Here is a 13,069-nt window from a genome sequence, read left to right on the forward strand (position 1 = left end):
CATGTAGAGTCCCACCTGTGCATGTAAATCCCTTAATCCATCTCTCCTTTGAAGTTCCGCCAGATCTTTCTGTACGGGGAACTCAAGCATTGCCGCCTCTCTCTCCGGGCCTAACGTCGCCGGTGCCCTGGTGTAAGCCAACACCTCCTGCGCCAGGCTTGTCCGAATCCGAAGCACCCAGACTCGTCACGGGATCTGTCCGTTCCAGTCCCTTGGGCCCCTGGTCTCTGGGGTTGTGCATTTGTTCACTCAGCTCCTTACCTCCTGCTGGCGCACGGGACGAAGTGTCACCGGCCCCTGCTGACGTGCTGCTGTGCTCGTTGCCTGACTTTGACTTGCCCAGTTCACTCGCGGGCTTGACGATCCCCGTACCCGGCCTGGTGTCGGTGACTTTTTCACCGGACGGGGTCAGTCCAAAGACCGCGGAGTGCGAGCCCGGCGCTGCGGTGCCAGTCAGTTTCCTCGCTGGGTCGTCATCGCCTACGACGGCTGGGTCTCGCCCCTGGCTGGGGGACTGTGCATGGGAACGGCTCGACTCCAGAGACTCGTCGCTCTTGTCGTGGGACTTGTGATGGTGCAGAGGGTTGTGCAGGTGCACGCCGGACTTGTGCCCGTGATCGGTATCGGTGCTGGAGCCGGCCGACGACGCACCGGTGGCTGCACGCGTGGAGGAGGGACCGGTAGAGTGGCCAGTAGAGTGGCCAGTAGAGTGGCCAGTAGAGTGGCCGGCTGAGGGACCGGTAGAGGAGCCCGCGGAGGCACCAGAAGTCGCACCGGTGCCTTCATCCGTGTATGTCCCGGTCGTGGCACTGGTATTGGTGCCATAGTCTGTCTCGGCGTTTGTTCCGGTCGTGGTGGCATGATGGGCAGGAGCAGACCTGCAGACGTATTAGAGACTCGCCTCTTGCATCAAGAGACAATTACGAGCACGAGTACACACCCTGTGTCTGAAGAAGTCTGCAGCAAGGTCAGCCTCCGCATTCGTCGACTCACAAAAGCACGTAGGTTGAACCACTAACCTGACCTAGACTACCCTTTCCGAAGGTATTATCGCCAGCGTGATGTGTGGTGTGGGCAGTCGTACCAGCAGTGGTGCCGGTGCCCGTAGTGGCATCTTCATCTTTATTGTAGCCCATGAGGTTGCTGATGGCTGACTTGGCAGCTTCCATCGTGCCGGATTTTGTTGATTTTCTTCCCTGTTTCTGGATTCGATCTCGTTGAAAACGTCTTACGCTCTACCTCAACCGGGCACTCTCATGCAATATGCTAAGTATCTGAGCTCTGAGTTCTGAGTTCTCAAGCGAGAGGTGGGTAGACCAGGGCACGAGCAAAACAGACGAGGGGTGGAAGGGAGTTATAAGAAGCTGTACAGGTACTCGTGGCCCTGCCAGCATATTCGCGATTGTTGACGTCTTTGTGTTCGCTAGGACGGCGAGACTGACGCCATAACCCTGCGTCATAGGGGCATTGACTCTGACCAAAGGTACGAGTACGAGAAGACGAGTTGCTACGAATAAGAGTTAGCTCCGAGGTCACGATAGGACGGATACCACGGTTCACAGATGATTTGCAATGGCCCCGTCCCGCGTTGCCTTTACGCACTGGGCATCCAAGAAATCTCAGATGGAGAAGGGGGAGACAATGCGAGTCCTCGCACTCGTTCTCGTAGTGAACAGTGAACAGTCGTTGAGCATCATCGTCATCATCATTGCGGGGCAGAGTTTCTGCCACGAGCAACATGAGCCGCCAACCTGTTTGGAGGGCCGCACTGCAAAAGGACCAACTAAAACCACAGGTCAGTACTTGTACGCTCCACCCCGCCGACCAACCAAGCAAATGCAAGCTCTTCAAACAATCAAGGAATTATTGGCAGGCTAGCTTGATTCCTTGGTACTCGTACGAGTTGTGCGGGTACGAGTCGAGATGGGGATGGAGATCTGTATGTCCAAACAGATCATGGGATTCCATGATAGGACATGTTCGAGAAAACTCTCTCGCTTGAGGCCTCGGCAAATAAGCGCCACCTACGCTGATCGAGGAGACAAAACCATTCGTCCATCTCTACCTGTCGGCAAGAGTATGTGTATGCATGCCTCTTCTTCAGAACAACACGCCGGGAACACCGCCGACTTGTCGTCATAGCGCCGCCGTAACCATCTGGAATCTTGCGTAGTGACTTGCAGCACTCGTGTACGCCTTGACTTGGTAACTTACTCGCCCTAGAGTGTGAGAACATTAGGCCAATGATTTGTAGAACCTGGGTAGATCGAATCACCGTCACTTATCGGATCTACTTACTGCACACATCTACAAACAGCACCCACCTTACCCTTGCATTCCAAAATAGAGTCAGGGACTCTCCCCCCTCTGTGGCACAGTCGGACAGTGGTATGCCAGCAAAAAAGCTTATATACAAAGAACTGAAACATGATAAATCCCTGCTTCCAACCCTCTTTTCTCATTTGACTTATATCTATATACAAGGTACCGCACGAGTGGTGTTCAAGGCTTGAACCCCGTCGCTGTTTCCCTGGCGAATCGCGAAACCGTCATAAACCCAGAGCTCGCCAAGTTCAGATTATGCGACTCGGTGCCGTTTCCAAAAGTATACGGAGCTCCCGTGGTAGATGTGCTGGAGCTCGTGGTCGTGGTCGTGCTGGCGCTCGTGCTTGCACTGGTACTGGCACTGATACTGGCACTGGGAGACGTCTCTTGCGCTTGGTTCGCGACCGATGGCTTGCTCAGCGTGGGCTCTGCAGTAACAGTGACGGTGCTTTGGATCGTCTCTGTTACCGTCACGTACGAAACACCACAAGCACCCCCCGCATCGGCGGCAACTCCAGTAGTCGCAGGCACAACAGTAACCGTCTCCGTAGTGGTAGACACCATGGTGATCGTGGTTGTCCCGTCCCCAGCTGTGGGCGTGACACCAACTGCTTGGTTTTGTGAAGCCCCAACGCCGCCAGCGCCTACATTTGCACCAGTTGGAGATGGTTTAGTGATGGTGGCATACACGACACTCGTGACATAAAATGTCTTCGTCTGGCGGATTGTCGTGGTAACAACAGATGCGGACGGTCCAGATCCAATAGTCATGGTAAAAGTCTTGTCCTCGACAGTGGTACTGACTTCGACGGCCTCGCTTGAGGTTTGAGTCATGTCGGCAGGGATATTTGCGCTATCTGTAGTCTTCGCTGCCACCACGGCACCCTCGGCCGGAGGTGTTGTGACTTCTGCAGTCACGCTACTTGAAGTTGACGGGCTTGAAACGTTCTCCATTTCGGCAGTGCTAGTACTAGTTGTCGTGCCAGACGAAGAAGTCGAGATGCCCTCTACTTCATCTGTACTCGACGTACTAGTAGTGGAATTGGATGTGACGACCGCAGTGGCAGTAGTGCTCGTTGCCAGTGAAGATGTCGTTTTCTTCTTTTTACCCCTGACGCTCGTCGTGGTGCTGCTTGAAGTAGAAGAGCTCGTAGCAACGTCGATTGAAGTCGTGTTGTCGGCGGCTACAGCAGTTGTGGGTGTGGCAGTTGTAGTCGTGGTGGTTGTGTTCGTGGTAGCTGTGGCCGTGGTAGTTGTAGTTGTCGTAGTTGAGGCAACAACATCGTTCGCGGTATCGATACTCGACGAAGTGGTTGTTGTCGTCGCAGTCACAACCGCATCGTCGGCGGCGGCGGTGGTGGTATACGAAGCCAAATCCGCAGTTGTGGTAGCCGCCACGGCGCTGGTGCTAGTGGACAATGAGGTTGTTGTGGTGGTACTTGTAGTACTGCTCGTCAATCCGACACCAGTGTCTGCCGTGGTCGTTGTGGCAACGCTGCTGGTTGACAGCGCAGCATCGATAGCAGCAGGAGTAGCGATTGTGGTAGTGATATCGGACGATGTAGTGTCATTGCCATACTGTCGTCGGTACAGCATACCATCGGGGCGTGCCTGCGCCTGAGCCAATGTCAAGGAGGCGACCAACAAGGTTATGGCCCTGAGATGCATTCTGTCCCCGATAATCTCGTTTTCGTATTCTTTTTTCGTCAATGTCGTGTCAATTTGGTCAATGAGCGTCTGGTTATAGCAGGATCAACCTGCTTAAACGAATGCGAAACTGCGTCACAAAAGGAATGACTGAGGACCGGCACAGATTGTGAAATGAATGACTGACGTCGCTGGGACGTTGGAACGATAGGTAAAGAACGACAATGGGTCAAAGGGGAATTCAAAACATCATATATCACACACAAGGCAAAGATCAAGGAAAGTTGGGATACAGGCCGCTCTTCGAACTGCGAGGAAATTGTAGGAGCATGGTGAGCTTGCCTGTGGCCAGGCGTTCCCGGGGGCATCCCAGGCGTGGTTTGACCAGAGAGATCCAGCATGAAACAGGAAGAGATCATGGTGCAAGCGTGGGATAGACTTTAACTGACAGCGCGTGCAAGTTGAGGGGCTCTGATGTCGCACGATGTAGTCAACGTCTTCAGGGGGCCGAAGTCGAGCCTCTGCCAGCTGTGGTGAGAAGGCTGATTGGCCCCCGCTGCGCCGCACATCTTCACTAGACCGGGTTAGCCTTAGCGCCATCTGGAAAAGTCCAACTCCTGACTCTCAAACGAGGTCTCCGACACTTCCGGGTCTCCATTGACACTCCTGTTCATCAATCGTCATGAAAGTGAAGAGTCGAGCAGACAACATACAAGAGTCTTTGGGTACGCCCTGCGAGAAGTTATGTGAGAATCCCCGAGGCAGAGAATCCAGAGGTCGAATGGGCGTGGTCCGACTCCGAACGCCTCGTCAGCGCCATAGATTCCATCGTACAAATGGTGGTCGAGAAACACGAGGCTTAGGTGCGCCGCAATCTGCCTCGTGTAACCCGAATGTCTTGCATATTATCTCGGAAACTTACAGATAGTCTCGAATTAAGCATTCTAGAATCGAAGTTACAAAGCCACGTTCTCGTGGCACTAGTCACTGTGTCGATGGGCACAACTTACAGGAAAAAGGGGAGGCTGTCTTCATCTTTGTATGACACTCATAGGGATCACGCGTTATCTTGTCGAGTGCCAGATAGCCAGCATTCCTAGTCACGAAGCCACATTGCTCGAGTGGCCACTAGTCAAGGAAAAGGGGGAGACCGTCTCCATATTGTATAGCACCTAGAGGCTTCTCGTTATCTCGAAGACTTCTAGATAGTCTCGAGATAAGCATGGCCGACTGTCGCTGGTCCCAAGGAAAAGGGGGAGGCTTTGTTCATGTTTTACGACACTCAGAGGCCTCGTGCATGTGAGGTACCCAGATAACAGGTTCTGAAAGGACGCCAACGACAAGGAGAACCCCTTTACACGTTATGAGACAACTCACACGGCAGGAGACGTGTTGGTCTCGCGGAGCCCAAAATGAGCTTTGTATGGCTTCGGTTCGCCATGGTGCACAGGGACAGAGCGGCAATGACGTCCTTCCAAGGGTCTCGAAAGAGTATCCGTGACACGGGTTAAGCGTAAGAGGGAGTGGGTTCGAGTTCCCTGCTGTTCGAAGCATCATGTTGATCAAGGCGGCAAATTTCATTCCATCGTTGACTACCTCGATACAGTTCTAGTACAAAGAGATCAACACTGTTGTGGCTCTCCTTCGTCTGTAATAAGGTGTCAGTCATCCTCTGTGGCCAAAATCTGAATGAGACTCACTTTTGATAATCTTCTTCATAGCCAGTATCAAACTCACCGTCATGACAGCGACCCCAAACATCATACAGAGGACCGCAGGAATAGTCCTCCAGCTTCTCGTGCTTAGCTTGATATAGCACAGAGGCGGTAATATGTAGGCAAGTGCACAAGCGCTCGTAGCCCCTATCAATTCGAAGACCGCCCCCAAGTCACATGTGATAAGGCTTACGCCCATGGCGCTGACTACCAAAGCACTGCTGAAGATCAGATGGCGGTGCGGCTGGTACGGTTCTTCGGGAAACCAATAGTTGTTCATGACCTCTCGACACACAAAGCACTCGAGTGGAAGGGTGGTGAGCATGTTGAGGCCGAAACACAAGCGGGCAATCTGAATCAAGATATGGCCTTGTGACGGAAAGTTGTTGAGCACATTGCCCTTGGTGCGGTCGCCGAAAGTGAGAAACCCTGCCAATGCCATGACGAGGCAAGCAACGAGCGAGATGAATGTGCTATAGTGTGTGACGGTCGCAAATCGATCCAGAGTAGGGGTCTTCAAGGACCCATAGATAAGTAAAGAATTATGGTGGCAAACAAACGCTAAGATGTCAGTCATGACTTGATCAAGACGTCCAGCCAGACTCACCAAATGAGATCACTCCAACGGCTTGAAAGAAGCCGTCATTGACAAATAACATTCCACTGACGCTGCCCCGGAGGTCTGGATCCACGAATGGTCCCTGTGTGACAACGGTCACAATGATTATGAGCATACTCATCAATGCGAGTGTCGAAGCTTTTGCAAGCTGCGCTCGTTAGCGTGTTCTAAGAAGAAGTTCCGCTTACCATACCTTTGCAATGTCTCGATATAAGCTCAGAGGCCAACTAATCCCCAAGATGAACAGTATTATGATCGCTCTCCGGTCAGTGAGGAGCCACAAAAAAGGTAGGTCCCTCAACCCAGGAATCAAGGCTTCCAGAACATGTGGTATTGTATCGCCCACGATAATGCAAAAAGCAATCATGCCACCAAATGCAAATGCCCATTGCGCAACCGATATTGCAACAAGTCCGCTGCTACCAAAGCAGTGTTGCATGGTTGCTTGAAACGAATCCGCACCTGACAACTTGCTGTTGATTACAATCAAACGTATAGTCCAATCCACCGTAATTGTAAGCCCGATAAGGAGGATGACTCCCACTGTAAGACCAGCCTGCTTAAAGGCATACGGTTGCCCAATGATTCCAGCACCAATGATGGAGTTGGCCATGTTCATAAAAGCACTGCGCATACCACTCTTGGGCCGAGCATCTGGTAGATAATCCTCCGGCTGGAAGGAGTCCGAGAGGAATGGTGACTGGGCCGGGGGAGTTATATCAGTGAGCAGCGGTGCATGCTGGCTATTGCTCGGAGATTCGAGATAGTCCTCCTCTTCCATCCACTCTTCTGGATGTTGTACATTTTGCCCTTCAATCAGATCAAAGCGCACCCTATTTGTAGTTCGCGGCGTACCGTCTGGGCGAGGGTGGGAGAGGGAAGACTGTCTCTGGGGCGTAGGGCGACCGGGCTGATTTGAGGCTATCGAAGGATCCCCATTGTCGTCGGAATTGTCGTCGGTCGAGGACAACAGGAGAGGAATCTGGATTTCGAGGCTCCCTTTGGTTCTACCATTGACTGAACCATCAGAGTGCTCGTCATCAAGGGTCATCGCGTAAGAGGTGCATGTCGTCCATGTATTCGACTGAGGTTGAATAACTTTGGTCTGTACTCGTAAGGTGTTCACATTCAAAGACACGTGCAAGGCTGTGCTGGGTCCAAGCGGAGCTTCGGTCCCTGACTGGCCGAGTCCCGGCGCGCTTCTGCCTTTATTCGGTGCAAAGCATCTATCATAAAGCTGGGAGTACACCCTTTAGAAAGCAACAGAGGCTGACAGTACTTCTCATGGTACATTGCTCACATAGAAGACAGAGATTCCATATAATAACTACAGCAAGCATAGATAAGTTTCGCTGATACGCTCCATTGGGAATTATACTACAATATCCATCCAATAATCAATGCAAGAAGGGCGTTTGACAAAATGCTCAGGCCTGTTCGCGACGCTGAAGAAGCTGCAAGGTCTGAACTTCCAAAAGGACTGCTGTCGCCTGGACCAGATGATGTTGCTGAAGCTGCAGGCGACGATGAGGAGCCGCTCGTGCTGGATGACTCTGCCGTAGTCTTTGATGACTTTGCAGAAAATGTGTGTGACGACGATGCTGTGTTTGTTGATGACGAGGATGTCGTGGATGTCGTGGATATCGTATTACCAGTAGAGTTGGATTCGATAGTTGACTGAATACCCAGTCCAATCTGGTTGTTATCAAAGTCGAAGACCGTGTAGACGTTCTTGAGAAACACCGCCCCCAGAATCCATTCGTCAGGACCAAACGCCTGGTGGCCGATGACTTTACTTTGACAACCATTCCCAAGATTCTGTCCCACATAGTCCTTCGGGGAAACAGTGTAACGAACACCGGAAAATGTGAAATAAAGATTGGCGTTGCTGGAACATGGTACGACAAAGATTTCGCCGTTTTGAGTAGTGCCAGGAATCAAAGAGTGCAATTTCTGAGCATCCGATGGCGGCATCAATATGTACGAGGTCCCGGTGTCGAGAATGGCACTCTTACCTGTGAAGCCAACAGCCTTGCTATCGACTCCAGCGTCGTCTGCAGGAATCTCCCAAGAGGCGTCGTTTGTTACTTTGGTGTAGCCTAGCTTGCCACTGAACTTTGAATGGTCGACGCCTCCGAATGTAATCTGTCCATCCTTTGTGCCGTCTGAAGCCCGCTGGAGGTGAACGCCGATTATGTTGTTTGAAAGATTTCCCTGCTGATCTAGCACTTCCATAAGAGTAGGGGTGCCCAAAGCGTCCGAGCTGGGACGGCCAAGGCCCAGGATACCATCCATAGGGTAACTGTTGAAGTCGTCCGACGCAGTTGAAGCCAGCCCGAAACCCATGTGGAGAGTATAATTGGCAAAGCTGACGGTATCGTTTGCTACCACCCCTGTTACTTCGCCTGTACCATAAGCGAGGCTCCAGGTTTGAGAAGTCTTATGCAAGGATGTTGAGTCTTGACTGCCAAAGGTGTTATGAATCTTGCAAGCGCTAGAGTCGCAATCCGAACCCATAACCCAGGTGTTTGCTGAACCACTGTCGATCAACATGTACATCTCCTGTCTCGAAGATCCGAATTTTAGAACAGAAAAGTAGGTAAAGTCCGAACCGTCCGAGTCCACGGCCATGGCATTGGGTATCGAAGGTTTGTTGGAGGCGACCACGGTGAAGTCATTTTTCCTCCTTGTCTGAACCTGTTAGCATTACCCGACATGTGGAAAACATCGGTTGACCTACTCTGACCTTCTGTATGTCGATTGTGACGCCTTCAGAGCTCCCCGGAGGCTGGGACTCGGGCCTGAGTGGAATAAATCGTCGAGCATTTCCTCCATGGTCGTCATGATACGGATAAAAGGCAAAAGAAGAAGTTGAAAACAGCAGCCATGTAAGCCATGTTGGTTGAAGAAGCATATTTCTTTTATTAACTCATACGCTGAGGATGTCGTAATTTTGTTTATTCTTCGTCCAGGGTGCCAGTCCAGTGGCTTGTTATGATCGCAATGATTAGGAATATATCTCGATTCGTGGCCTGCCAAAAGGAATGAAATATCGGTCGTGAGATACTCGATGCTTGTAAACAGAAAGAAATATGAGAGATGCTCAGTGAAGAGATCTCGCGGCAAAATCTCTAGGTCAATTGTCGAAGCAGTTAGGATGCCAGGGAGGAGAGGGATAGAGGTTATAGTCACAGTCGAGGAATAACATGCACATCTTGAACATAGCTACCGCAGTTGACAGCCCGGCCTTGGAGGACATCCATCCCATCGAGCGCCATCTTTTGCCATGCCAAGTTCGACCGATGCATCTGTGCTGCGTCTTTGCGGGTCTGAACAATCCAGGGGTCGGGTAAAATGGTACCTGGCGATCACTCGCATTCGTCCCTTGGAATGTGGGCTTTGAAACCAATGACATATGGTGGATTCTCCTGTCCAGCCACTCGCTAAGGGAACAGTCCAGGCGCGTTGCCTCATCTGGGAAATGGGTGAAATGCCCTTCGTAGTGAGGAGGGATTCCCGTCTTGACACAGGCTCACTGTGCAACTCCCAGATACAGACACGGGTTACAGATGACCATTCTCGATATGTAACACGTTCATCCCCCATGGCTGGTGCTACTCACCGGATTATTTGAGGCCGGGCGAGGCTTGCAACTCGAAGCTCGACGTCGAAGCGCCAAGTTCAGGGGCTCCTGACGCGCCGTCTCCTCGTATCGCTAGGCCGTTGAGAGACATAAAGTGGGGACTGCCAAAGACAATACGGGCGCGTCAAGCATGGAGAAGCACAGCAACCGCGAAGGGAGAATCGTTCTGAGCAAAACATATCAGGGAGCGAATAGTGCCCTGTGCGTAGAAGAATGATGGGAAAGTCAGCGAGGCCTGATCAGTGATCTCCTAGCCTTCGGAAACTACTCGTATTAAAGTACGGACAGGGCCTTCTGTAAACAGTGATACAGCGTCGAGGCGTCGGCCTACACGAAATGATGCGACGCCGCACAGCTCATGCTCTGGCACCTTTCTGCGGGCCACCAAACAGATCGTCCAGAAAACCGTGCCAGACCTTCTTCATGGTCTGCTCGTCCTTGTCTTTGGACATCCGGGCAAATTGTTGGGTGCTGTTGCCCACATTTTCGGTCAGAGCCGTGAGCATGTCGACCGACATTTCTTTCTCATGGTGACCATCATGCAAGTCGCTGAGGGCACTGGCCGGGGTGGCTAGAGCATCCCCAATCGTGGATATCTCAGGCTTCATGATTATCTCTGCGCCCTGCGTGTCCTGATAGCTTCCGGCGGCTGCATCGAGCTCAGGGTATCTCTCCAGGACTGCTTCCGCCTGTTGCGAGCTGATGTCTGGTAGGATGGGAACTCGGATCTCTGGGGGCTGTGGACCGTACTGCTGTTCGAAGAGTCTGGGAAGGTAGGCGAAGTCGATGGTTGATGAGTCGTGGACAGCCTTCGACTCTCGCGAGGTGTTGAAATGTCTCTGGCTACCGGTCTCGGAAGGACTGCTTCTCAGTTAGTGGGTGCTTTCGAGAGAAAAATCCAACGTACCCAGATACTGGCTTCTTGGTTTGCTCAACGGCAATGCGCCTCATTGCCATAGAGAAGGCACGCGCCTGCAAGCTGTCGTGACCAGCCAGGCGATCAATGAGCTCATGTTTGGTCCCAGAGGCCGAGAGGGTTCTCTTTTGACATTCTTGACGAAGGTCTTGTAGGTTCCACGGCATATAGGTGGTTTTGTGAGTAGGATCAATGGGCCGTGGATGGGCGTGGACTCCAGTTATGTGGAGACCCCGTTTGGCCGGAGTCGAACCCGAGGATCGCTGAAGGCTGCGAAGAGCTTTGAAGGAAGACGCACGAGGAGCAGCCATGGCGGACGGGTATGTGTGGTGTTGAGCAGGGCGACTAATGGATGGGATGGTAGATGGTATGGTCAACGTAGTCTGGAGGCGGGTTCATAAGCCAGATCAATAAGGGAGTCAGAGGTGACGGATTGATGATGAGATGGAGGAGCTGCAGCCTTCCTAAATATGGCGGTGATGGTGTACACAAAGAGGGGAGTACGGAAGAGGTCGGGAGTAGAGTAGAGTGTTGCACGGAGAAGAGGAAGGTGTGCTACTGATCCAGTGATCCTGGCATCCTTTATCTTGACCTGTCGCCTGTAGCCTGTAGGCTGCCCGGCGATCAATTGTTGAGGATGGTGGTAAGCCACAAGCTTCGGACCCCGCGCCATTGCTCGCCTAATACTCCGTAGGGACGCTATAGTCGTGGCTCACCGAGCTAGTATGCATGGGTGAGTTGGGGCAACGCCAAAACATCCTCGTATCATGTAGGTATGTAGTTTGGAGCTGTCCGGTTGATTCGTACATCCCTTCTGGCGGTGTATCGACCGCAGGATCATCACGCACCGCGCGTCTCCTGATGCTGCAGTTGTAGTACGTTGGCTAAAAATGCGGAGGAGCAAGTGGTGAGTGTGAGAGATGCCGAGGATTAGCAGCTCTTGTCCGCCCTCTCCCAGACAGATTCTGTGTCCGAGAGAGTGCTTTGCCAGGTTGCCCTGACTGTTGCAACCTCGTATCTCGTGTTGACCCCGGACCCTGTCCGTCATCGCTCCCCAGAAGTAGCAGTCTTGAGGCTGAGGACCACAAGACTGCTAAAATTGGCTGATAGGGACAACCTGAGAATCCACCGTGACTCGTCGGCCGGCGCTAACATTGCAAGGCTCCATCCGGATGGTCAATTCCGATATCAGCTTCTCTCAACATCATTTCATCCCTTTTCATGGACCTCCAGGATACGCGGCCGACCAAACTACCAAAGATGCTTAGACATTCTTACCTCTTGGTAGTCAAACACCCTGAGATTGCTGACATCTTCTGGCTCCTGCCCCTTCACATTTGCTCACCGTGGCTGCCGCATCCATGCATATTGCCAGCGTACTCCGTACACAAACTGTGATCCATTCTTCGGTCTTCGAGACGGCAACTGGGCACAAACAACATGGGGCCCAATACCCTTGATACTGCTATACATCAGAAGATCATGAAGAGCCTCGTTGTAAGGTGTCTTGGTCCGCCTGGGCCACTCCAGTTCGCGGTTTCTTGACTCTGGCCGGCAATCTTCTGTCCAGGTATTGCAAGTCTGGCCAGCTAACCAGAACATGTCCACGAGCCTGCGATATCCATAGGACGTGCTGTCTATCCACGCTTCTTTCTGATGGGTTCCTCCTCTTCTGTGCTATGGCTTCTCGGCTGTCGAGCGTCTGGGCGAAGTGGGTGGAGATTGAGAGGGAATGATGATGGCTGAATGGTATATGGGGAGCAACGTTGTCGAAGGGTAAGACTTTGTTTGTGTTGAGGAACACATCAGTAGACAGGGCATCTTTGTTTGGTCTTCACCTCACTTCACTTCCTTCAGTCTGCCCTTTCTGGGTTGTCTCCTTGTCGATACCCAGTTCATTTGTACGTCAATCAGTGATCTTTGAGTCTCTAATGCCCTTGTGATTTTCTCATTGCAGTACCCTAGACCATATCTTACTGCAACCCACTGCACTGAGGGGTCACTCTTCTTCCCCTCGTTCTCTCTGTCTCGACGACTAAGCGACGCAAGCAAGAGATGGTATGCCAAGAGTGTTCATTGTTTGTTCTTGTTTATCTGGATCTGAAATCTGAGGCTCACATGCCGAAAACTTCACCCTTCTCCATTCTCCCCTCTCTCCACCACCTTTCTTCGTACGGGCTTCCCTTGATCGCGGTGTCTTACCA

At 52.1% G+C, this 13,069-nt stretch overlaps 5 protein-coding genes across 5 annotated transcripts; all 5 read right to left on the reverse strand.

Annotated features, from left to right (window-relative positions):
- Positions 1 to 82: 82 nt before the first annotated feature.
- Positions 83 to 1,169, reverse strand: PV08_02900 (uncharacterized protein; the record flags this gene model as incomplete). The annotated part of the gene is made up of 2 exons (XM_016377257.1): positions 83 to 878; positions 994 to 1,169. 2 exons carry the CDS (start codon positions 1,167 to 1,169, stop codon positions 83 to 85), a joined length of 972 nt encoding a protein of 323 aa, XP_016238827.1.
- Positions 1,170 to 2,502: 1,333 nt separating this feature from the next.
- Positions 2,503 to 3,993, reverse strand: PV08_02901 (uncharacterized protein; the record flags this gene model as incomplete). The annotated part of the gene is made up of 1 exon (XM_016377258.1): positions 2,503 to 3,993. One exon carries the CDS (start codon positions 3,991 to 3,993, stop codon positions 2,503 to 2,505), a length of 1,491 nt encoding a protein of 496 aa, XP_016238828.1.
- A 1,601-nt stretch (positions 3,994 to 5,594) lies between these two features.
- On the reverse strand, positions 5,595 to 7,357 carry PV08_02902 (uncharacterized protein; the record flags this gene model as incomplete). The annotated part of the gene is made up of 4 exons (XM_016377259.1): positions 5,595 to 5,620; positions 5,673 to 6,248; positions 6,295 to 6,454; positions 6,500 to 7,357. 4 exons carry the CDS (start codon positions 7,355 to 7,357, stop codon positions 5,595 to 5,597), a joined length of 1,620 nt encoding a protein of 539 aa, XP_016238829.1.
- Positions 7,358 to 7,683: 326 nt separating this feature from the next.
- PV08_02903 (uncharacterized protein) lies at positions 7,684 to 9,141 on the reverse strand (the record flags this gene model as incomplete). The annotated part of the gene is made up of 2 exons (XM_016377260.1): positions 7,684 to 8,992; positions 9,047 to 9,141. The coding sequence occupies 2 exons, from the start codon at positions 9,139 to 9,141 to the stop codon at positions 7,684 to 7,686; spliced, it is 1,404 nt and encodes a 467-aa protein (XP_016238830.1).
- A 1,164-nt stretch (positions 9,142 to 10,305) lies between these two features.
- Positions 10,306 to 11,176, reverse strand: PV08_02904 (uncharacterized protein; the record flags this gene model as incomplete). Its single annotated transcript, XM_016377261.1, has 2 exons — positions 10,306 to 10,810; positions 10,857 to 11,176. 2 exons carry the CDS (start codon positions 11,174 to 11,176, stop codon positions 10,306 to 10,308), a joined length of 825 nt encoding a protein of 274 aa, XP_016238831.1.
- Positions 11,177 to 13,069: the final 1,893 nt, after the last annotated feature.

The sequence above is a fragment of the Exophiala spinifera genome (genome assembly GCF_000836115.1).
Source record: "Exophiala spinifera strain CBS 89968 unplaced genomic scaffold supercont1.2, whole genome shotgun sequence".
Lineage (NCBI taxonomy): Eukaryota > Fungi > Ascomycota > Eurotiomycetes > Chaetothyriales > Herpotrichiellaceae > Exophiala > Exophiala spinifera.